The following is a 25,505-nucleotide window of genomic DNA, read 5'->3' as shown; positions in this document are numbered from 1 at the left end:
ATTCTTTATCCCCTTACACTGTGTATAAGACAGTAGTTTTGGAATTGTTAGTTAGATTACTTGTTGGTTATTACTGCATTGTCGGAACTAGAAGCACAAGCATTTCGCTACACTCGCATTAACATCTGCTAACCATGTGTATGTGACAAATAAAAAATTTGATTTGATTTGATTCATTTGACTTAGTGAAAATCCGCTTTTTTTAACCTTGCTTACCACTTTTTCAAAGACTCCATGAAATGATGTCCTCTTCCTAAATGTTTGGTCAAATTCTACATTTTGTTTATGGTTTCCTAGAAACAAGTGCTGGCTCAACTTACCGTTTGGTTCAACTTACCCCACTGTCCCCTGTATTAGTGTTGTGATCTGTCTCTCCAGCCTTCCCGTGCCATGAGAACGGTGCCACGGTGTTGCAGTACGCTCCCAAGCAGCAGCTGCTGATCTCGGGAGGCAGGAAGGGCTTTGTGTGTGTGTTTGACATCCGACAGAGACAGCTGCTACACACCTTCCAGGCCCACGACTCAGCCGTCAAAGCCCTGGCGCTCGACACCTCCGAAGACTTCTTCGTAACCGGCTCGGCTGAGGGGAACATGAAGGTGATTTTCCTTATTACTTTGTAATGAGGAAAATGGAATGGTTCCCAACCCTGTCAACCATTAATCTGTGCTCTCCAGCTGTATTTCAATGACCAAATGTGTGTAAAAATGTATGTAAGTCACAGGATTGACCTGTGAAAGACATCATGTAATTCCATGAATGTATTGCTCATTGTCTTTCTCCTTACCGCTCTCTTTCACTCCCCCTCTCCTTCTCCTCCAGGTGTGGAAGCTGGCAGGCCATGGCCTCATGCACTCGTTTAGCACAGAGCATGCCAAGCAGTCCATCTTCCGGAACATCGGAGCAGGCGTCATGCAGGTGGAGACCCGCCCCGGCAACCGCATATTCACCTGCGGCGCCGACGGAACCCTCAAGATGAGGGTTCTACCCGACCGCTACAACATCCCCTCTAGCATCTTCGACATTCTGTAGACCCCAAACCACTTCCTGTACTGTCTGTAGAGAGGTCATCTGATTGGTTAGTGGTTGAACGTTGAAACTATAACCAAACTTTCACTGGAATATTCAACATCTTGTAGAAACGTAAATACCTGGAAGTGGTATGTCTAAATGGCGGTGGATAGGAAGGAGTAAGGTTGAAAGATTAACCAAACTTTCTTTCACTAGTATAACATTGAGTAGAGAGCCTAGACTTGTGTGAGAGAGACGAAGAGAGATCGGGGTAAAGGTTTACAGATAGATCACTAAGTATATTACACTGCTGGATAGGCTAGTTGAGAGGGCTCTAATGATATGTGTGACGTAGAGGTGAAAGGTTGAGAGATGACCAAGGTTTCAGCAGCTTTGAGAGAGCAACAGAGAGTGTACGGTATGACTTTACCTAGCGGAAATCCTATCAGAAAAGTTCAATTGAGCTGTGAATATCTTTGTCTTTCCCGAAGCCTAAAAGCGTGTATTAAAACGTAAAGCAACAGGTTCCATACTGGATTTTAACAGTTACATTTCCTATCATTTTAAAAGCGGCTGCTGGACGTTTACGAGTGTGTCAGTCCATATGAAAGCTATGCATGACTTCCTGTTCTCGTTTTAAGCGGTGCAATCACATGGTTTATTGATATGATAGTGCTCTGTACAAGTGCTCAAACTCTTCTAAAGTGTGTATCTGTTGTCATTTTGTGCCCATAAGCTGAAAAACTCTCTTAGCATCTACATTAACCAGCACTGTGGTTCCTTTAGTCAGTCAGTCAGTGGTCTGGTGTGACTCTGAAGTTGTTGATCTGCATTTTGTTGAAATGGTTTCATCCTCTTCATCCCCTGGCTAATCTCACTGTTAATGACAACGTTTAATGGCACACTATCCCCATAGTGACCCCATCCCATAACACTGGCTGCCTAGTGACTCGCTAGCCTACTCCATCGATTGATCTATGGATTGATTGAGCCTAGCAGCTATGTGATCACACCTCTGTGTATCTGCCGCCCGCCTGCCGTCAAAAGCCTGTTTGTGCGGCAGCAGCGGCCTCACTGCTAGAACCTTGTGTTTGGAAGATGGTGTGTTTTGATCCTGTGACTGTGTGTAGTCTATATGTCTCATCTGTCTGTTCCACTGAATACCCCCCCCCCCCCCCCCCCCCCCCCCCCCCCGAGAAGAAAGAAACACATGTGGTCTGTTATGTTCTGTATGGGTCTGTTATGTTCTGTATGGGTCTGTTATGTTCTGTATGGGTCTGTTATGTTCTGTATGGGTCTGTTATGTTCTGTATGGGTCTGTTATGTTCTGTTATGTTCTGTATGGGTCTGTTATGTTCTGTATGGGTCTGTTATGTTCTGTATGGGTCTGTTATGTTCTGTATGGGTCTGTTATGTTCTGTATGGGTCTGTTATGTTCTGTTATGTTCTGTATGGGTCTGTTATGTTCTGTATGGGTCTGTTATGTTCTGTATGGGTCTGTTATGTTCTGTATTGGTCTGTTATGTTCTGTATGGGTCTGTATGGGTCTGTTATGTTCTGTATGGGTCTGTTATGTCCTGTATGGGTCTGTTATGTTCTGTATGGGTCTGTTATGTTCTGTATGGGTCTGTTATGTTCTGTATGGGTCTGTTATGTTCTGTTATGTTCTGTATGGGTCTGTTATGTTCTGTATGGGTCTGTTATGTTCTGTATGGGTCTGTTATGTTCTGTATGGGTCTGTTATGTTCTGTATGGGTCTGTTATGTTCTGTATGGGTCTGTTATGTTCTGTATGGGTCTGTTATGTTCTGTATGGGTCTGTTATGTTCTGTATGGGTCTGTTATGTTCTGTATGGGTCTGTTATGTTCTGTTATGTTCTGTATGGGTCTGTTATGTTCTGTATGGGTCTGTTATGTTCTGTATGGGTCTGTTATGTTCTGTATGGGTCTGTTATGTTCTGTATGGGTCTGTTATGTTCTGTATGGGTCTGTTATGTTCTGTTATGTTCTGTATGGGTCTGTTATGTTCTGTATGGGTCTGTTATGTTCTGTATGGGTCTGTTATGTTCTGTATTGGTCTGTTATGTTCTGTATGGGTCTGTATGGGTCTGTTATGTTCTGTATGGGTCTGTTATGTTCTGTATGGGTCTGTTATGTTCTGTATGGGTCTGTTATGTTCTGTATGGGTCTGTTATGTTCTGTATGGGTCTGTTATGTTCTGTTATGTTCTGTATGGGTCTGTTATGTTCTGTATGGGTCTGTTATGTTCTGTATGGGTCTGTTATGTTCTGTATGGGTCTGTTATGTTCTGTATGGGTCTGTTATGTTCTGTTATGTTCTGTATGGGTCTGTTATGTTCTGTATGGGTCTGTTATGTTCTGTATGGGTCTGTTATGGTCTGTTATGTTCTGTATGGGTCTGTTATGTTCTGTATGGGTCTGTTATGTTCTGTATGGGTCTGTTATGTTCTGTATGGGTCTGTTTTTGCACAAACATTTCTTTTTTGTTGTTGAACTATTTACCTATTTGCTTTTGGTTGGTGGGTTGGTTGGTTGTTTCTTTGCAGGCTGTTGTTATTTGTGTTGGACTTTTTGCCTTTTACGTTAGGAATGTAAGGGGTTAATACTGTATTTTACTGGGACATAGTGCAACATGGCATAGGTTTGTGTTTGGTGATACTACTGTACTGTATTGTTTTTACAAACCTTATTGAATAGATATTTGCACTCAAATCTGGGGACACTAAAAGTTTATTTGAAAACGAATAGGCTATGTGAAGAACAAATTACCTACTGTTATATACAAATGAATGTCTGGCTGTATTTGGCCTAGTAGTAAAAAGTTAAATAGTTTTAATATATAAATATATGAAATACCACAGCAGCTTGTACAAACATGAAAGCGTTTTACTTAATTTTTTGTTTTGTATCATACCGGCTGGATTAGTTGTATCTTTTGTTAAATGTTTGTATTGTTTTTATTACTATACGTATTATTATTAAACAGATTTGTGTTTCCTTCCCTCCATCTGGGTACCACGTCTGATCTCTGACATCTGTTTACATATTCTACCTTCTCTCGTCTGTCCTGTGTAATGTTAGTACTTATGAAGCCTTATAATGCCTTATAAACATTCATAGGTCACCTTATAGATGCAGTCATAGAGGATCATTAAAAACATCACAGTGAAGCAATAACACGCTAGGCACCTTACAAAAAGGTACCGAGCCTTGTTTTGCTTTATGGTACATGCTTCATAATGCTCTATAACATCTATAAGGGATATTCATGTCTATATAAGATATTAACACTTCATAATGCTCTATAACATCTATAAGGGATATTCATGTCTATATAAGATATTAACACTTCATAATGCTCTATAACATCTATAAGGGATATTCATGTCTATATAAGATATTAACACTTCATAATGCTCTATAACATCTATAAGGGATATTCATATCTATATAAGATATTAACACTTCATAATGCTCTATAACATCTATAAGGGATATTCATATCTATATAAGATATTAACACTTCATAATGCTCTATAACATCTATAAGGGATATTCATGTCTATATAAGATATTAACACTTCATAATGCTCTATAACATCTATAAGGGATATTCATATCTATATAAGATATTAACACTTCATAATGCTCTATAACATCTATAAGGGATATTCATATCTATATAAGATATTAACACTTCATAATGCTCTATAACATCTATAAGGGATATTCATGTCTATATAAGATATTAACACTTCATAAAAAGGTGCTTTAAGTAAAGTGTTGTTCAGGTATCTACAGTATATATCTATCTAAAGCTCAGTATGGGGAGGCTATGACTAGAGAGAGTCCAGAGAGAGACAGGAATATAGAGCAGGCTGTCCTACCGTGGTCAAAGTTCTACCTTTGTAAGTTGAATAAATCATTTTTATTTCATCAGGTTTCTGTATTTCTCTCTCTAGACATGATAATCAGTAGAGACCACGCAGCAGCAAATATCATTGTCGGGAATAAACATATGTACAGATTTCCAATATAGGTCTTTTTAAAACATTTTGCTCTCCAAGGGATGCTGGTCATGGTAGGATCCAAGTAAATATGGAAACACATTTCTGATACATATTTTGTCATGCAGTCACAGGGAAAGTCTAGTAAGGACTTTACAGCTATAAATAGTATTATCTCCACAAAAAGCCATGTTTTCAGGGTAGACCTTAAAGAGTTACATTTACCAAATAAATATAATATACAAGTGAGAGACATAAAAACAATATAACAAGTCAAGTGGTTAATAAGTATCCTTACAAAAAGAGAATTCCACGATCTCAAATGGAAAAACATGGAAAACAGTACAGCAATTATTTTACTGTTTAAACCATCGCCACAATACAATATAGACTATAACAATTCTATTATAATGATCTACTTCCTACTCTGATAAGCCCTTATTCAGTTCAACTCTACATTGGAAAAGGTACAGTATGTGCATCTTTGGAAGCTGTAATCCAATTGAAACAAATATTTGAACAGCACTCACATAAAGGTTTTTTATCCCAGCCAGCAGTCCCAAAAGGCCATTGGAAAAGAGTCCTTGTTGAGATGGCATAAAACTAAAGACAACACGTACATATTATAAATAAAACATAGCCATAATATTCACGATTGCTGTTCATCTTTAATTAAGCAATTTAAAAAGCTGGCCATCTTTAATCAGAATACCATTAAAATACCATCTGAATACTGTCAAAACACCCTCAGAATACTGTCAAAACACTGTCTCAGTCATCAGAGATGAAGTGCACCACATACAGCTTCACGTAGCTCTGATCCCACACATACAGGTGTCTGTTATTGGGGCTATAGGACAGCATGGCCAGCACCCCGCCAGGGGACCTCAGTTCAAAGGTCACGTTGACCGGTTTCCCCTTCAGGAGGTCGAAGGCGAAGGTCACACGGGTGTCCTTGGTGTCGGTGACGTAGAGTACGCCACAGGCCACGAAGGCGTTGCCGGCCTTGGTCCTGGGGTAGGTGGTGTTGATGTACGATGTGACAGAGAAGCTCTTCAGGTCCAGCTGGGCCACCATAATGCTGTCGTCCAGACTGGAGGCAAAGATGAGCCACAGGCCGTTCTCATCCGCCGCCAGCTTGAAGTAGGTCTTGGAGTTGTAGAGAAGGTAGGACAGGTTGTGGTACAGAGCATTGTCGATGGCCAGGGTGTGGAGACGCTTGGACTGCAGGTCGAACCTGGGGGATGAATGGAGGGTGTAAGAAATAAACTATGTACATTTCTACCTTTAACTTTGCTTTCCTTAGGAACTGTGCACCACAATGCCACACCAGCAGAAGAAAATAAGTCTCAGGATCATACACAGCCAGTGACATCACAAAGACAGAATATTTTTTTTCAAGACTTAAATTGCACAAGGCCAAAAAGCTTCACCTTAATTTCCCTCTGACAACTATCCATTGTTATCAGACAAATATCTAGTGCGGTAGGAGCTAAGGGATCAGTTGGATTCAAGCAGGGTAACTACCAACCATTCTTTACCTGGCAAGGTTGGAGGTGCCAAACTATGGTTCTTTACCTGGCCAGGTTGGAGGTGCCAAACTATGGTTCTTTACCTGGCCAGGTTGGAGGTGCCAAACTATGGTTCTTTACCTGGCCAGGTTGGAGGTGCCAAACTATGGTTCTTTACCTGGCCAGGTTGGAGGTGCCAAACTATGGTTCTTTACCTGGCCAGGTTGGAGTTGCCAAACAATGGTTCTTTACCTGGCCAGGTTGGAGGTGCCAGACTATGGTTCTTTACCTGGCCAGGTTGGAGGTGCCAAACTATGGTTCTTTACCTGGCCAGGTTGGAGTTGCCAAACTATGGTTCTTTACCTGGCCAGGTTGGTGGTTCCAGCGATGTGATAGTAGAAGGATCCGTTATGAACGGCATGGCCACACCCCTGGTAGAACTTCCTGCCATCAATGACCTCACTGGTGGCATTCTGGAATGAGGCGATGCTCTTATACTCCTTCACCGTGCGACCTGGAGACATAGGATTGGTTGTTGTGTGAGTGTGTAGGAGGTACCAGAGAAGTGCTAAAGATAATGTGATTGGCTGTTGCCTGCGTTTGGCTGGTACCAGAGAAATGCTAAAGACATTTGATTGGCTGTTGTGTGAGTTTGGGAGGTACCAGAGAAATGTTCGGCCACCCAGATGCGTTTGTCGTTCAGCACAGCCGTGTCTTCCATCCACGTTCCGAACGTACTCTCCATCTTAGATATGTTACGGGGGTTGATCAGTGACTTGATGATGCACTCTGGGGGACAGAAGATAAAACATTTATTGTTTAATTGATTGATAGATTGATTGGTTTGCATATTCAGTCATATTAAGATTTTGTCTGAGGGTTTTTAAACAAATTCTTCAAGTCGTGCATGTCATTGTACCATTTTTCTTATTTAGTGGTATCTCTTGTAACTTCCCAGCCTCTTTGGCAGACAGAGTCCCATCGTTTGGTACAGCATGTGATGGATCTGAAATAGTCAATGATAATAAAATAAGTGATGATGTTAGAATCAGTAGGAGAGTTGGTGGTGGGTAGAGGAACTGTAGTATAGATAGCAACAGGCTGGGGGGGGGGGGTAGATACAGGAGTTGGGTAGGATAAGTAGCGGTGTGCAGGGTAGTTACCCACCCAGGGTCTGGGCAGCGTGGATGGGAAGATTGGCCCGGTGACTCCTGTTTCTGGGGGGCCCCTGGGGTCCTTGTGGGCCAGGAGGTCCAGGAGGGCCAATGGGGCCTGGAGTACCAGGAGGACCAGCCGGACCTGGGGGGCCTAGACAGACCCGAAAGAAAAGGATTTTCACAATCACGTTGTATTTCAAGTAGAGCTGTCCAGGCATAAACTGGATCGACTGGTCATGAAACTGGATAGGGCTTGCCCACACTAATGTTGCAACACATACAGGTACCTTAAGTGTTGTGCTAAGACCACATTAATTTGCAGTTCTAATGAAGATCTGTTAAGATTTTGCAATAAAGGTATGTGCTGAACCATTTGAGTGTACAATTGTGACGGTACAGCAAGTCTCATCATGTACTTTAGGAGTCATAGTGATGTTGTAATTGTGAGGTATCTAATATAGACAGTGGACATTGTCATTTCTGCCCGTTCTTACCCTCCAAGATGACATCGTTGGACGATTGTGTATTTTCTCCTGCGGGTCCAGGGTCTCCTCTGTCTCCTTTCTCCCCTGGCTCACCTTTCTCACCTGTGAAGGAACACGGTTATCGTTTTTCATATGTGCAGGTGATTTACAAACCCTAACTTGAGACATGGAATGGAACAGGAATTCATAAAGGCCTGATCCAAAAATAAACCCTAGCTTCATAAGATTCTCAAAGACCACAATGAAATGAGTCAAGCTTGTGTAATGAGCGAGACGTGGGTTCTTATATCTGAGCTACTGTTAAGAAAAGAGTTTCCACAATGTGAACTAGACATGGGTCTACTAAATATTCGCTTCAGTCTGGAAATTCCAAGGATTCGTCAAGTCAAAGCCATTCCAGTAAACCATGAACCATTCCATTCACTTCTCCTGGGCTGCTAAAATATTGTCTATTTAGTGCCCTACTTTTGAGCAGGGCCCATAGGGCTCTGGTCAAAAATAGTGCACTATATAGGAAATAGGGTGTGAATCATGTCCTTCCCTCCTGAGGAACGCACCAGTGGGCTGATGAGAGAATGAGGTTTACAGCCCATTCAAGAGCAGCCCAAAACCACAGAGTCATGAATGACATTAGTCTACTGTGGGACAGAAGAGCAGTTTCCTTTCTTCCTCCGTTTCCGGTTCTATGGTGTTTCCACCACAGTGGAAAACATGATTCAGCATTGTGACACCACATATCTCATAGATCTGAATGGCTGTCCAATGACAGTTGGAAATAAGTTGAAAGAAATTATGTATGTGGAGATCTGTGTGTATCTTATGTGTGTATCTGGGTGCACTGTGGGGTTATTGCATGCAAGTGTAGGTGTGTAAGTGTGTGCATGTGTGTGTCTGAATATATGTGTGTGTGTCTCTGTGGTTGTGTGTGTGTTTCTACACTATGTGTGTGTGTGTGTGTGTGTGTGTGTGTGTGTGTGTGTGTGTGTGTGTGTGTGTGTGTGTGTGTGTGTGTGTGTGTGTGTGTGTGTGTGTGTGTGTGTGTGTGTGTGTGTCTGAGGCTGTGTGTGTGTGTGTGTGTGTGTGTGTGTGTGTGTGTGTGTGTGTGTGTGTGTGTGTGTGTGTGTGTGTGTGTGTGTGTGTTTCTACACTATGTGTGTGTGTGTGTGTGTGTGTGTTTCTACACTATGTGTGTGTGTGTGTGTGTGTGTGTGTGTGTGTGTGTGTGTGTGTGTGTGTGTGTGTGTGTGTGTGTGTGTGTGTGTGTGTGTGTGTGTGTGTGTGTGTGTGTGTGTGTGTGTGTGTGTGTGTCTGAGGCTGTGTGTGTTAGGGTGCATGTTATTGACCCTGAGGAGATCTGCTCTACCCTTTCTATGTTCTATTATCTCTCTCTTTTCAGTCACAGAACCAGACAGAGCCCCAGGTAACAATACATAATGGACACATCAGATGATAGACAGAGAGATACAATGAGGCAGAAAATAGAGAGTAAGAATGATTCTCTCTGTTACTGTAAAAGGGTATTTCACTCCATACCTCTCTTCCCTCGTTTTCCATCAGCCCCAGGCAGTCCATCTAGTCCTGGGATGCCATCAGTGCCATTGTGCCCAGGCAGACCATGCAGGCCAGGTAGCCCTGCCATACATACATTACAACCACAGTACTTTACATGGTCAGGCAGCCCTATCATAAATACATTTCAACCACAGTACTTTACATGGTCAGGCAGCCCTATCATAAATACATTACAACCATATTACTTTACATGGTCAGGCAGCCCTATCATAAATACATTACAACCACAGTACTTTACATGGTCAGGCAGCCCTATCATAAATACATTACAACCACAGTACTTTACATGGTCAGGCAGCCCTATCATAAATACATTACAACCACAGTACTTTACATGGTCAGGCAGCCCTATCATAAATACATTACAACCATATTACTTTACATGGTCAGGCAGCCCTATCATAAATACATTACAACCACAGTACTTTACATGGTCAGGCAGCCCTATCATAAATACATTACAACCACAGTACTTTACATGGTCAGGCAGCCCTATCATAAATACATTACAACCATATTACTTTACATGGTCAGGCAGCCCTATCATAAATACATTACAACCACAGTGCTTTACATGGTCAGGCAGACCTATCATAAATACATTACAAACACAGTACTTTACATGGTCAGGCAGACCTATCATATACAAACACATTACTACCACATTACTTTACATGGTCAGGCAGCCCTGACATACATACATTACAACCACAGTGCTTTACATGGTCAGGCAGACCTATCATATACAAACACAGTACTTTACAGGGTCAGGCAGACCTATCATATACAAACACAGTACTTTACAGGGTCAGGCAGACCTATCATATACAAACACAGTACTTTACATGGTCAGGCAGACCTATCATATACAAACACAGTACTTTACAGGGTCAGGCAGACCTATCATATACAAACACAGTACTTTACAGGGTCAGGCAGACCTATCATATACAAACACATTACAACCATGCAGGAGTAATATCTGAAGTACAGATGCATATCCGTGGGCAAAACATTAAATAAATACACTATCTTAAGCAATATCCCAGAGATGCTCTGGAAGAGTCCTTGGGATACTTAACATTATGTGGGGGTCCAGTGTGTTTTCTGTCATTTTGCCATGGTTACACCAAGTTACTGGGATATGCTTATGGGTAACTCTAGCAAAAAGCTGTGGCATGGCTAAAAAGGGATTGGCTAAGATGATCAGTATGAATCTTTAAAGTGTTTAATCAGTTGACAACTTACCAGGGGGTCCAGGAGGTCCAGGTGGTCCTACAACACAACATAGAGAGATCAGGGGATGATAACACACTGCACCTTGACTGGTGAGAACATGTTGGAGAATGTGTGAAACTCCACTTGAATTCACTTCAGTTACACGAGGGAAAGAAGAGTGTGAATTATTATTACTGTTCTTGTCATTATTGGGACATACCAGCTATGCAGACTCCCTTGGTGCTGTTACAGATATCCAACAACACTTTGACCTGGAAACAAACAAACAAATAAACCCCTTTTATTGAGGAAGAAACGAGATGCATTCGGCATGTCTTCACATTTTAGCATGTATGAACATTTCAGTAGAATACAATAGAATGGAATAAATGAAACTATATACAAATGACATAACAGACTTTAACACAGTTTTGTCTTTAACAAGAGTCATGAATTTAGTCTGTTAAGAGTCTGTTTAGTCTGTTAAGAGTCTGTTTAGTCTGTTAAGAGTCTGTTTAGTCTGTTAAGAGTCTGTTTAGTCTGTTAAGAGTCTGTTTAGTCTGTTAAGAGTCTGTTTAGTCTGTTAAGAGTCTGTTCATAGTTTTTCTATGACTGACTGTTCTAGCTGTAGAACACAGCTTTTTCTCTTTCAAACGGATCATGTATATAAATGCCAGTGTTTACGTCTGAGATGCTCACTACATACCTCAGCGCCCACACACACACACACACACACGCACGCACGCACGCACGCACGCACAAGCACAAGCACACGCGCTCGCATACAAAGAGACATGGATAGCCTGGCTTACCGGCACCATAGAATAGGTCATCATCATCATCATGTCGTCCTGTATCTCAGTCTTCTGGAAGCCCTTTGTCTTCCTGTGTTTGTGGTTCAGCTCATGTCTCATCTTCTTCCCCATCTCCTTCCCCATCTCCTTCCCCATCTCCTTGTCTATCTCCTTGTCCATCTCCTTGTCCATCTTCTTGTCTATCTCCTTGTCCATCTTTTCCCTCAACCTGTGGTGTACCTCCTCTCCTGTGTCCAGCCCACCTCGCCCCATTTCCTGCCCCTGATGTAGCCCCTGGGTCACCTCCTGCCCCTGATGTAGCCCCTGGGTCACCTCCTGCCCCTGATGTAGCCCCTGAGTCACCTCCTGCCCCTGATGTAGCCCCTGGGTCACCTCCTGCCCCTGATGTAGCCCCTGGGTCACCTCCTGCAGGAGTTCCAGTCTCTCCTGATGGTTCAGCTCCCTCAGCTCTAGCCTCAGCTCCTCCTTTAACTCCTGTCGTATCTCCCTCTCCAGCTCACGACTCCTCTTGTTACGGGAGTACTGGTACTCCCCCTGCTCCCTCTGCTCTTTCCCCAGACCCCGTTCACCTCCTCCTGCACCTCCTCCACGCAGCCCTGCCAGCCACCCTGGGCCTAAGATAAGATAAGAAATACCTGTACATGATTAATCCCCGAGGGGTAATTGTTTAATCATTCATTACAACGTCTTGGAAAGTGTCAGCAACTCATTTATGTTACGTATGTCTGTCCACGACAGATTCATCATTGCAGTATGTTCACACAGCCACAAAGACAAACAGACAACGATCAACAATAAAAGCAGTGAAAACATAGCAGTATTAAAAGAGCAGCAGCACCTCCTCTTAGCTCCGCCAGCCTCCCTGCGCCTCCTGCTGTTACACCTCCTCGGGGCACCTCCTGGAGGAACTCCACCACGGAGCTCTGTTCCACCTCCTCCAGCCTGGCCTCGGTGAGCTCCACACGGCTCCACAGCTGGTTCTGTTGCACCAGGAGCACCAGGAGAGCCACAGTGTTGACCAGTGCCAAGGCACACGTCCCATATATAATCACCCGCAGGGAGACAGACAGACTTGGGCGTGAGGGGAGCATCTCACACCCTCCAATCCCTCCTCCACCTCCTCCCTTCCTGGAGTCAGCGACTAGCTTCAGCATTCAGAGCCGGATAATATGGTTAGAGACAGTCCAAGAAGTATATCTTCTCCAACAGAATCCAAAAACACAAGGGGAGTAAGTCTTCTTGGAAGATTCTAGTCTAGTGGGTTAGAGCAGAATCCAATAAATACTCTTTCTCCTAAAGAGGGAGTCTGCAATTCCAATAGAATCCAAGAGGACAGAAGTGTATATGTCCACTCCAGACCATAGATACTGTACGTCTGAGAAAGAAATCAGGTCCAATTCCAATCCAACAGAACAGAGCATGTATCTGTAGTCCCAAACTCTAGACTGCGTCTGGATGTCGAGTCCAGTCTGAAGAAGAATCTGGTCCAAGTGTTCCAAATAGCATCAAAGATTTCCCGAAGGAGATATGTCCTGATCTCTATGTCTGATCTGAAGAGAAGAGACTTGGTGGGCTCACTGAGGACAGAATGGTACTCCTCGTTGTGTTGTGTGTGTGTGTGTGTGTGTTGAGGGCAGTCAGGGTTATGTGTGTGTGTACACACAGTAGATTGGAGGTTGTGTGTGTGTGTGTGTGTGGGAAAGTGTGTGTGTGTTTGTGTGTGTGCGTGCGTGTGTGTGTGTGTGTGTGTGTGTGTGTGTGTGTGTGTGTGTGTGTGTGTGTGTGTGTGTGTGTGTCTGTGTATGTGTGTGTGTGTGTGTGTGTGTGTGTGTAGGGGTGGGCATTACACAATCCTCTGGGCTTGTCTGGGAAGGGAAGAAACCCCTCTTCTGTTCAGTCACCTGATTTATATTCCACACAACCCATTCTAGAGCAACCACAGTGGGCTGGGGCTGACATCACATACACACACACACACACACACACACACACACACACACACACACACACACACACACACACACACACACACACACACACACACACACACACACATATACACATACATATACACACACACACACACACATAATGTATACACACACATAATGTATACACACACACACACACACTAAGAGGGTCCTGAGGCTATAACTCTTTGTTACAGTACTCTTCATGTGTCCTCTTCCCTCTACCCCCTGAACAATAATGTCTTTGGTACAAAACCCTCCATCATGTATCTCAAATGGATTTATAAGATGAAAAGATCTGGACTTCATCAACTATAATCTCTAAAACAAAAAGTCTAACAGGGAAATGTCACAAATCAAGAAAAAACTATCTTGGAAATAACTGGAGGTCTTTAGACATCAACACAAATCAATGTCTGAGAAAGAGACAGAGAGAGACAGAGAGAGAGAGACAGAGAGACAGAGAGAGAGAGACAGAGGGAAACAGACAGAGGGAGACGAGAGAGAGAGAGACAGAGAGACAGAGAGAGAGAGACAGAGAGAGAGAGAGAGAGAGAGAGAGAGACAGAGAGAGAGACAGAGAGAGAGAGAGACAGAGAGAGAGAGAGAGAGAGAGAGAGAGAGAGAGAGAGAGAGAGAGAGAGAGAGAGACAGAGAGAGAGAGAGAGAGAGAGAGAGAGAGAGACAGAGAGAGAGACAGAGAGAGAGACAGAGAGAGAGAGAGAGAGACAGAGAGAGAGACAGAGAGAGAGACAGAGAGAGAGAGAGAGAGAGGAAGAGAGAGAGACAGAGAGAGACAGAAGAGAGAGAGACAGAGAAGAGAGACCAGAGAGAGAGACAGAGAAGAGAGAGAGGAGAGAGACAGAGAGAGAGAGAATCACCACAATGCCATGATGAGGATGAGCATGGTTTTCCAGTACATTAGGTGCTCTGCTCCCTTCAGCATTTACACATCTCTTGCTCCCATCTCTCCCCTATATGCCCCTCAAGGCTCTACATCGCTCTGTAACTATAACAGTGACCCATTTATGGAACTGCATTTCACCAGAAAACTGTATTTCTTCAGTAACATTTCATCAGAAAAACAACCTGACATCTCTCTCCTCTGAGCGTTGGAGTGTTTATGAATCACTCCAGAGAAGTGTTGGCCTGAAAACTCAGTTGATCTGGATGTCATTGAAACACAGCAATTGTTTTTACAATATGCATATCATGAAATATCAGAAAAACATATGTGAAGGCATTTTCACTCAATTCGTTGATTGTGCAATTTGGTGCTTGATTGAATCGACCCCCAAAGACCCAGTAATCATTAGGTAAGTATTGTGTAATAACCATTTTACCATTACTACTGTATCTAAGTGTAGAGTAGTGAAACCGACCCACCTCTTGTGCCAAACAAATGTCACCACATATTGAAACGTGAGTACAGATTCCAACACCTTCACAGACACACATATGCATGCAAACACTAATTTGCACACACACATACACACGCATGCACACGCAAGCACGCACGCACGCACGCACACACACACACACACACACACACACACACACACACACACACACACACACACACACACACACACCACACACACACACACACACACACACACACACACACACACACACATACAGGAGTTCTGATTGACACAGACAGTAAAACTGAGTCCATGTGAGGTTTGATATTACAGTAAGACCTTCCACTCTGCTCTGTTCACCCAGAGTCTTCCCCTGGGCTATAGGTCAGTGGCAGGGAGAGGAGAGGAGGAGAGGAGAGGAGAGGAGAGGAGAGGAGAGGAGAGGAGAGGAGAGGAGAGGAGAGGAGAGGAGAGGAGAGGAGAGGAGAGGAGAGGAGAGGAGAGGAGAGGAGAGGAGAGGAGAGGAGAGGAGAGGAGAGGAGAGGGAAAAGGAAAAGATCATGATCATTAGAAAGAAAATTACGGACTCCTCTTTAAATCTGCGTATTCCTCCAAAGAGTCTGAACAACTCTGCCAGGACCTAGGATCAAGGGAGACACTCAAATGTTTTAGTACTATATCTCTTGACACAATGATGAAAATAATCATGGCCTCTAAACCTTCAAGCTGCATACTGGACCCTATTCCAACTAAACTACTGAAATAGCTGCTTCCTGTGCTTGGCCCTCCTATGTTGAACATAATAAACGGCTCTCTATCCACCGGATGTCTACCAAACTCACTAAAAGTGGCAGTAATAAAACCTCTCTTGAAAAAGCCGAACCTTGACCCAGAAAATATAAAAAACTCTCGGCCTATATCGAATCTCCCATACCTCTCAAAACGTTTGAAAGGTTGTTGCGCAGCAACTCACCGCCTTCCTGAAGACAAACAATGTATACGAAATGCTTCAGTCTGGTTTAAGACCCCATCATAGCACTGAGACTGCACTTGTGAAGGTGGTAAATTACATTTTAATGGCATCAGACCGAGGCTCTGCATCTGTCCTCGTGCTCCTAGACCTTAGTGCTGCTTTTGATACCATCGATCACCACATTCTTTTGGAGAGATTGGAAACCCAAATGGTCTACACGGACAAGTTCTGCCCTGGTTTAGATCTTATCTGTCGGAAAGATATCAGTTTATCTCTGTGAATGGTTTGTCCTCTGACAAATCAACTGTAAATTCCGGTGTTCCTCAAGGTTCCGTTTTAGGACCACTATTGTTTTCACTATATATTTTACCTCTTGGGATGTCATTCGAAAACATAATGTTAACTTTCACTGCTATGCGGATGACACACAGCTGTACATTTCAATGAAACATGGTGAAGCACGAAAATTGCCCTTGCTAGAAGCATGTGTTTCAGACATAAGGAAGTGGATGGCTGCAAACTTTCTACTTTTAAACTCGGACCAAAACAGAGATGCTTGTTCTAGGTTCCAAGAAACAAAGAGATCTTCTGTTGAATCTGACAATTAATCTTGATGGTTGTACAGTCGCCTCAAATAAAACTGTGAAGGACCTCGGCTTTACTCTGGACCCTGATCTCTCTTTTGACAAACATATCAAGACTGTTTCAAGGACAGCTTTTTTCCATCTACGTAACATTGCAAAAATCTGAAATTTTCTGTCCAAAGATTATGCTGAAAAATGTATCCATGCTTTTGTTTCTTCTAGGTTAAACAACTGCAATGCTCTACTTTCCGGCTACCCGGATAAAGCACGAAATAAACTTCAGTTAGTGCTAAGTATGGCTGCTAGTATCCTGACTAGAACCAAAAAATGTGATCATATTACTCCAGTGCTAGCCTCCCTACACTGTCTTCCTGTTAAGGCAAGGGCTGATTTCAAGGTTTTACTGCTAACCTACAAAGCATTACATGGTCTTGCTCCTACCTATCTTTCCGATTTGGTCCTGCCGTACATACCTACACGTACGCTACGGTCACAAGACGCAGGCCTCCTAATTGTCCCTAGAACTTCTAAGCAAGGAGGCAGGGCTTTCTCCTATAGAGCTCCATTTTTATGGAATGGTCTGCTTACCCATGTGAGAGACGCAGACTCGGTCTCAACCTTTAAGTCTTAATTGAAGACTCATCTCTTCAGTAGGTCCTATGATTGAATATAGTCTGGCCCAGGAGTGTGAAGGTGAACAGAAAGGCTCTGGAGCAACGAACCGCCCTTGCTGTCTCTGCCTGGCCGGTTCCCCTCTTTCCACTAGGATTCTCTGTCTCTAACCCTATTACAGGGGCTGAGTCACTGACTTACTGATGCTCTTCCATGCCGTCTCTAGGTGGGGGGCGTCACTTGAGTGGGTTGAGTCACTGACGTGGTCTTCCTGTCTGGGTTGGCGCCCCTCCCTGGGTTGTGCCGTGGTGGAGATCTTTGTGGGCTATATTGTGTCAGGATGGTAAGTTAGTGGTTGAAGATATCCCTCTAGTGGTGTGGGGGCTGTGCTTTGGCAAAGTGGGTGGGGTTATATCCTGCATGTTTGGCCCTGTCCGGGGGTATCATCAGATGGGACCACAGTGTCTCCTGACCCCTCCTGTCTCAGCCTCCAGTATTTATGCTGGAGTAGTTTACGTGTCGGAGGGCTAGGGTCAGTCTGTTATATCTGGAGTATTTCTCCTGTCTTATCCGGTGTCCTTTGTGAATTTCCAAATGCACATACAAAAGTGCACTACTTTTGACCAGGCCCCATAATGTGCTAAATAGTGAATAGGGTGCTATATGGTATGCACCCAGAGAGACTTCACTACTCACACCCTCCTTTAACCAACAGCCACTTGCTCTACTGAGCTCTAGTTTATACTGATAGAACAGCAACGGGATGCTGACACCGTTAAAAGGTCAAGGATAGAGAGGAAACAGATAAAAAAGGTATATTCAAACGGATTGACAGTTCCTCTGCAACCCACTCTATCCAACCACTATATTCTCTCTCTCTTTTACTATTCTCTGTTTTCTTCTACTCTCTCTTTCTTAGTCTTTCTCTCTCTCTTCCATTGGCAGTGGCTGTGAGAACGTTCCTTTCCTCTCCTCCTCCTACTCCACCAGTGCAGATGTCTTCCCAGCTGGCTTGGCAGTATGTTCATAACGACCAGCTGTCTATTGACCTGCTGTGTCCTGATAGCCTTCACTACCCTCCTTTCCCTGACTCCTTTCCTCACCTCATTTCCTTCACCAGAACCATTCTTTCTTAATCTCCTTTACTTAATCAGAACCCTCCTTTCCTTACCTCCTTTGCTTCATCAGAACACTCTTTTCCTAGTCGCCTTTCCTTAAGCATAGTCCAAAATACCTCATCTCCTTTCCCCCCCAACCCCTGGGTTAAAGTTGGTGAACCGGACAGAATGGGAACACTGGGGAACAAATCACATTGTGACCTAACTGCAGAGGAGTGAGTGGGCAAAGTGACTCTCATTCCAGACTTTGCTGAAGTCTCTCTCTCTCTCTCTCTCTCTCTCTCTCTCTCTCTCAACAGTGGAGAATCCCCCTTTTCTGCATTTTTTGCAAACCCCCAGAACAGACAGTCAGTGACGCGGTAAAAGGTTAGGGTTCAAAGGTTATGAGTGAAAGGTTAGGGGTGGGCAACAGGGACTCTGTTCAGAGGTCTGTAGTCAATGGACACAATCAACAGAAGTATCCAATGAATACAGCTCTCATTTAACGTAAAAAGCCACATCCAACCCAACATATGATTTTACATCTAGCAGTTCAGCGTGTCTACATGTTGTAGATATTTACATTATGGAACACAGGAGAATAAATACAAGTCTCTGAGCATGGGAATTATATTTTCCTGTTTCAAAGCCAGGTCTGTTCTCAGAATAATCTCGTCTTCATCCGACCAGTCCTATTCAATTCACATACCCTGACAAAAATATGCAGAGATAGTCAACTGCCTAAGGACTAAGACTGGATTGACCAGAGACAGCTAACTCCCTAAAGACAAAGGCTGGATTGACCAGAGATAGTCAACTCCCTAAAGACAAAGACTGGATTGACCAGAGATAGTCAACTCCTTAATGACAAAGACTGGATTGACCAGAGATAGTCAACTCCTTAATGACAAAGACTGGATTGACCAGAGATAGTCAACTCCCTAATGACAAAGACTGGATTGACCAGAGATAGTCAACTCCCTAATGACAAAGGCTGGATTGACCAGAGATAGTCAACTCCCTAAGGACAGACTGGATTGAGCAGAGATGGTCAACTCTCTAAGGACAAAGCTGAGAGAGAAAGTTTACGTTAACATGTTTTCCATATATTTTGATAAAGAATTTCAGTCACTGGCTTTAAGAGTAGGAACCCTAATGGGAACAAAAACACAGGCTAAACACTGATATAAGGGGGACAGGGAGACGAGGATACACACACACACACACACACACACACGCACACACACACACACACACACACACACACACACACACACACACGCACACACACACACACACACACACACACACACACACACACACACACACACACACACACACACACACACACACACACACACACACACACACACACACACACACACACACACACACACACAGAAATATGCCATATGCATGTACCTACAGACACAGACACAAAGACACTTGCTCCAATATCAAATGCCAAAGAATCCATGGTTTTAACCATCAAATAGTCAGTGGTGTCAAGGCAAGAAGGACCTTCCACGCCATCAAAAGGAACATAAAATTTGACATCCCAAATAGGATCTGGTAAAAAAAAAAATGAATCAGTTATATAACCCATCGCCCTTTATGGTTCTGGGGTATGGGGTCTGTTTACCAATCAATAATACACCTGAAAGGAAGTGACTCCCAAACCTTCCATAACAAAGCCATGAGATGAACCTGGAGAAGAGTCCCCTCAACCCCACAGAGCCCCAGGACAGCAACACAGTTAGGGGCGGCAGGGTAGCCTAGTGGTTAGAGCGTTGGACTAGTAACCGGAAGGTTGCAAGTTCAAATCCCCGAGCTGACAAGGTACAAATCTGTCGTTCTGCCCCTGAACAGGCAGTTAACCCACTGTTCCTAGGCCGTCATTGAAAATAAGAATTTGTTCTTAACTGACTTGCCTAGTTAAATAAAGGTAAAATTAAATAAAAAAAGACCCGAACAAATCATGAGAAAGCAAAAAGATAATTACTTGACACATTGGAAAGAATTAACCAAAAACTGTGCGAACTAGAATGCTATTTGGCCTTAAACAGAGAATACACAGTGGCAGAATACCTGACCACTGTTACTAACCCAAACTTAAGGAAAGCTTTGACTATGTACAGACTCAGTGAGCATAGCCTTGCTATTGAGAAAGGCCGCCGTAGGCAGACATGAGAAAGAGAAAACAGGCTATGTGCACACTGCCCACAAAATGAGGTGAAAACTGAACCGCGCTTCCAAACCTCCTGCCAAATGTATGACCATGTTAGATTACACAGACCCATAAAGAATTTCAAAACAAACCCAATTTTGATAAACTCCCATATCTATTAAGTGCCACAGTGTGACATCTCCACAGCAATATTTGTGACATGTTGCCACAAGAAAAGGGCAAACAGTGAAGAACATTTCAATTCAAGGGGCTTTACTGGCAAACAAGTTAAATAGACAATAAACAAACGTGAAGTCAACAATCAGAATACATACAACCCAAATGTATGTTCATTTCTTTTTATGTTTCTACTTGAACTATTTGCACATTGTTACAACACTGTATATTGCCAGTAATATGACATTTGAAATGTCTCTATTCCTTTGAAACTTTTGTAAGTGTAATGTTTACTGTTCATTTCTGAATGTTTACTTCACATTTCTTTATTGTCTATTTCACTTATTTTGACATTGTAAACACACGTTTCCCATGCCAATAAAACCCCTTGAATGGAATTCACTTGAATCAAGGCTGCCTCTCCGTCAGAACGCAGAACACAGACAGACGACTGTTTGGACAAAGCACATTCTCCAGGCCCAGTGGGAGGTGAGTGAATTCCCATAGTCCTTATACTGCTGGTAGAATGGCACAGATGCCTCAGGGGAACAGAACGGCCCTTTGTGTTATAGATTATACTGAGAAGGATGAGAAGATTCTCGATGAGTTTAGAACTATGAGTATAAGTGACCTGGGCCAGGAGATTCTTCTCCTGACCCCATGACCTGACCAGGGAAAACATTGGGCCCTGCGTACAGGAGTAGGATGCCTAAAGATACGGGTCCATAGACCAGAACAAACACACACCAATGCATACACATTCACACATACAAATGTACACAAACACACGGCTGTTTCGGCTCCTTGGTGGTAATTGGAATTTGTTTGTACCTCCACAACATATTTGATGATTGTCATAATGTCATATGAATCATCACAATGGTCTGGCAGTGCTCTGGTTTTGACAGAACTAAAGTATTTTCCCTAGTGTTTAATGACATCCTAAAGGTACAGCTCTGCTTCTCCTCCTACTGGCCAGAAGTGGTACTGCTGGCGAGAGGGTCATACTGCCAATCACTATTAGCTGACGGACTTGGTTTATCTTTCTTCAACTCAATGTTTGTTCTTCTCAATAGTAAGTATCATTGTGTGCACGTCCATAGAGACAAATGCAAAGGAGCACACATGAACACGCACATATACAGTACAAATACAGGTTTGCGTAGGTTCACCATTTAGCCTGAATCCTTTAAAAAGTGTGTAACTGAATGGTCTCAATCAAGTGCACCAAGATGAAGTTATTATATATTTTTAAGTAGAGCAAAAGCATCATAAAAAGTCCTGGGCAGATTCAGATATCTTGCCTTATCTGCTGTTTCTTCTCAGGGATTTGAAATCAGCCATGATCAACATCTGAATATTCAGTTAAAGACTCACTACCGCACTCCAACCAAGTGCATCTCTCTCTCTCTCTCTCTCTCTCTCTCTCTCTCTCTCTCTCTCTCTCTCTCTCTCTCTCTCTCTCAGATACAAGTCTAGCCTTTCAGTGACACATCACAGAGAAAACATATTTAATGTCATGTTGAGGAGGGGGACTGAGAGAGATAGACTGCAGTGATGGAGGACTGCATGAAAGCAAGTAGAGATAACACTGCCATAACACAGAACTTCCCTCTTCAGATTCTCCTCTGCTCCTCACCTTACCTCTCTCCTCTCCTCTCCCCTCATCTCCTCCCTCCTCTCCTCCTCCTCACTTCTCATCTCTCTCCTCTCTTCCTTTCTCACCTCCCTCCTCTCCTCGCTCCAAACCTCGTCCTCTCTCCTCTCTTTGATGTTTGAGGAATGAGAGTTGTGAGACCCCAGCTGCACTAACAGAGGTCAGGGGTCTTTAATGTCATGACTGTGGAACACTCCTCTCACAACATGTGCTCATTGCTATGAAACCGGACCACCATCTACCTACTCAAGGTCTTATGAGATGGCGGGATCTAAGATACAAGGTTACACAGAAATTGTTTAAAATCTCCCTTTTGTTTAGACTTTTGCTTTACCCTGACCTGGCGTGTTACCAGGCACGGCTGACTATAAGAGAACCAGTGAGAGTTGATCAAGAACTCAGACCATCAGGAGAAGCCGGTAGCAGAGAGTCTGGGCTTCAGTTTCAGAGTGTGTGTGTATCGCGTCCGTCCGTTTGAGAGATTGACCATTTTCATCACCCTCGTAAGCAACAGAGTTTCGTCAGTTCAGCAGCTGGTCGTGGAGTGTGTGTGTGTCATTGCGTCAGTGTGTCTACCATGTGTGTGTGATGGATCTGTTGTCGCCTGTGTGTGGACGTGTGATGGCGGCGGTGTGCTTGGACACCTCATAGCCGACCTGTTGGTGTCCGAGTCACGGAAACGCCACAGCCACCAGGTCAGATGGCATCTCCCTGGCAACGGGGGGTCCCTCTTCCTGCTCCTCTGTCCTGCTGCTGGCTGCCTGGCATCACAACCGACAACAAACTCTGTCCCAGGTCAGTCACAATACAGTAACAACAACTCCTTACAGTCACAGTTACAATAGTCTGCTAGTTATCATTCTTATATAATAACAACAAGTTGAATTACAACAGTGATTTTTCCAGCTACAGTTCATTATCTTATTTTGGGCTAAAGTGATTCTATATTGAGCATGTTGCATCCAGAGCAGGACTGTTGGTCAAGTCTATGCAGGGATCTATGCTCAGAGACGGAAGAGGATGTGAGACATCCCCACTCCCTCATTCTTTTCTAATTCATATGCAGTCAATGAGCAGACTCAGCTGCTTAATGCATTGTGCCTACGGAGAGAGCCCGGAACTGTGAAAAAAAGCATGAATGGTAAACAGCCTAAGTGGGACATCTTCATTTATCCACCAACTTTGCTGTTCTGTGTGTTTAAAGCTGGTACATTACAGGATGAGATGTTTTGTGTTTAGCTGCCTGTGTGATTCTTTGTGAATACAGGAACATTGCCTTTGAAAGGTGCATTGCGCTCTACAATGCGCCGCAGATTGAGTCCTGTCCCTCGTCTGACCACAGAGTATTGGCTGCTGTCTCTATTATGTACTACTGCATTACTATGTTGTGTCTGTTGTATTGGCTGGTTTCATCAGCTGTCTCCTTAATAAACTAATAACATATCATATTTGTGATGTTATGTGAACTTATGTATTGGTATTGATATGTAACGTTATGTAGTGTTATGCTATGCTATTCTATGTAATGTTATGTATGCTATGCCATGTTATGCTACGCTATGTATGCATGCTATGTCATGTTATGCTAGCAACACCCTGCTATGTTAAGTGTGACCACTCTCTCTCTCTCTCTCTTTCTCTATTGTTATCCCCTCTCTCTCTCTTGTTCTCCTCTCTCTCTCTTGTTCTCCTCTCTCTCTCTTGTTATCTCTCTCTCTCTTGTTATCCCCTCTCTCTCTCTTGTTCTCCTCTCTCTCTCTTGTTCTCCTCTCTCTCTCTTGTTATCCTCTCTCTCTCTCTCTCTCTCTCTCTCTTGCTATGACAGGTCCTTTTTCTGTCTGGGTGTGGGTCCTCTCCTCTCATACCTCAGGTTTATATGGACAGGTAACTACTACAACATGAAATACAATACATTATAATCTGCTACAATAACAAATAGTATATCGGAATAATTGATTAAATACATGTTCTATGTACAGGTATTGGCACTGCCAGTAACTATTACAACAGTAAATATGGAGACATCGTCAAGGTCTGGATCAACGGAGAGGAGACACTCATACTCAGCAGGTCAGTAGCAGGCACTCAATCAGGCAGTCAGTACCAGGCAGTCAGCCAGGCAGTCAGTCAGGCAGTCAGGCAGTCAATCAGGCAGTCAGTAGCAGGCAGTCAATCAGCCAGTCAGTCAGGCAGTCAGTAGCAGGTAGTCAATCAGGCAGTCAGTACCAGGCAGTCAATCAGGCAGTCAGTACCAAGCAGTCAGGCAGTCAGTCAGGATGTCAGTACCAGGCAGTCAGGCAGTCAATCAGGCAGTCAGTACCAGGCAGTCAGTCAGGATGTCAGTCAGGATGTCAGTCAGGATGTCAGTCAGTCAGGCAGACAGTCAGTCAGGATGTCAGTCAGTCAGGATGTCAGTCAGTCAGGATGTCAGGATAGATTACTTGTAGCCTAGATGACATATGTTATAATACACATTTGAGACTTATTGACATAGACTTGTAGACGTTGGAGAGTGAATACCAGTGTACCCACCTCTCTGTACAGTTCCTCTGCAGTGCATCATGTTCTGAGACAGGGGCGTTACACCTCTCGGTTCGGCAGTAAACAGGGTCTGAGCTGTATTGGCATGGATGAGAGAGGCATCATCTTCAACAGCAACATGGCTCTATGGAAGAAGACCCGCACCTACTTCGCTAAAGGTGACCAATTAGACAATGACTTACTCAATTGAGAAAGATAAGCATGGCATTAAATTACCACTACTTAATTGATCTGATTAATTCTGATTCTGTATTGAATTACTATTCTCATATACACAAACTAATAGAGAAGTTAGAAAAACAAAGGAGTCCATTGTCCAGTCTGTTACTGGCAATATCTTCACAGGATATCGTCCAATATGTTGTAATAAACTGCTGTATCTCCACTGTGTGTTCCAGCTCTGACAGGGCCTGGGCTGCAGAAGACAGTAGACGTGTGTGTCTCGTCCACACAGACTCACCTGGACGCTCTCCAGGGGCCGGACGGATGATGGGTGGACAGGTGGACGTCCTGAGTCTACTAAGGTGTACAGTAGTGGACATCTCTAACAGACTGTTCCTAGGGTGCCACG

The 25,505-nt window shown here is 43.6% G+C and overlaps 3 protein-coding genes across 3 annotated transcripts in view; 2 read left to right on the top strand and 1 right to left on the bottom strand.

Annotated features, from left to right (window-relative positions):
* The window catches only part of LOC109895210 (dmX-like protein 2), a 111,928-nt gene extending 109,741 nt beyond the window's left edge, over positions 1-2,187 (top strand). The window contains 2 exon segments of the mRNA XM_031816638.1: positions 379-596; positions 820-2,187. Coding sequence (XP_031672498.1) covers positions 379-596; positions 820-1,029 — 428 coding nt within the window. The 3' untranslated portion in view covers positions 1,030-2,187.
* A 2,734-nt stretch (positions 2,188-4,921) lies between these two features.
* Positions 4,922-13,414, bottom strand: LOC109895211 (gliomedin-like). Its single transcript, XM_031816637.1, has 11 exons — positions 12,631-13,414; positions 11,790-12,406; positions 11,198-11,249; positions 11,008-11,034; positions 9,721-9,819; positions 8,197-8,289; positions 7,713-7,853; positions 7,465-7,551; positions 7,209-7,334; positions 6,909-7,059; positions 4,922-6,271 (listed from the first exon to the last, which is right to left on the bottom strand). The coding sequence occupies exons 1-11, from the start codon at positions 12,944-12,946 to the stop codon at positions 5,806-5,808; spliced, it is 2,175 nt and encodes a 724-aa protein (XP_031672497.1). The 5' UTR covers positions 12,947-13,414; the 3' UTR covers positions 4,922-5,805.
* Positions 13,415-23,527: 10,113 nt separating this feature from the next.
* On the top strand, positions 23,528-25,502 carry LOC116362572 (aromatase-like). Its single transcript, XM_031816641.1, has 5 exons — positions 23,528-23,547; positions 24,219-24,277; positions 24,373-24,463; positions 24,938-25,092; positions 25,333-25,502. Exons 1-5 carry the CDS (start codon positions 23,528-23,530, stop codon positions 25,422-25,424), a joined length of 417 nt encoding a protein of 138 aa, XP_031672501.1. The 3' UTR covers positions 25,425-25,502.
* The last annotated feature ends 3 nt before the right edge of the window (positions 25,503-25,505 follow it).

The sequence above is a fragment of the Oncorhynchus kisutch genome, unplaced genomic scaffold, assembly GCF_002021735.2.
Source record: "Oncorhynchus kisutch isolate 150728-3 unplaced genomic scaffold, Okis_V2 scaffold844, whole genome shotgun sequence".
NCBI classification, from domain to species: domain Eukaryota; kingdom Metazoa; phylum Chordata; class Actinopteri; order Salmoniformes; family Salmonidae; genus Oncorhynchus; species Oncorhynchus kisutch.
The sequence above is the reverse complement of the archived record's forward strand: the minus strand, read 5'-3'. Positions and strand labels throughout refer to the sequence as shown.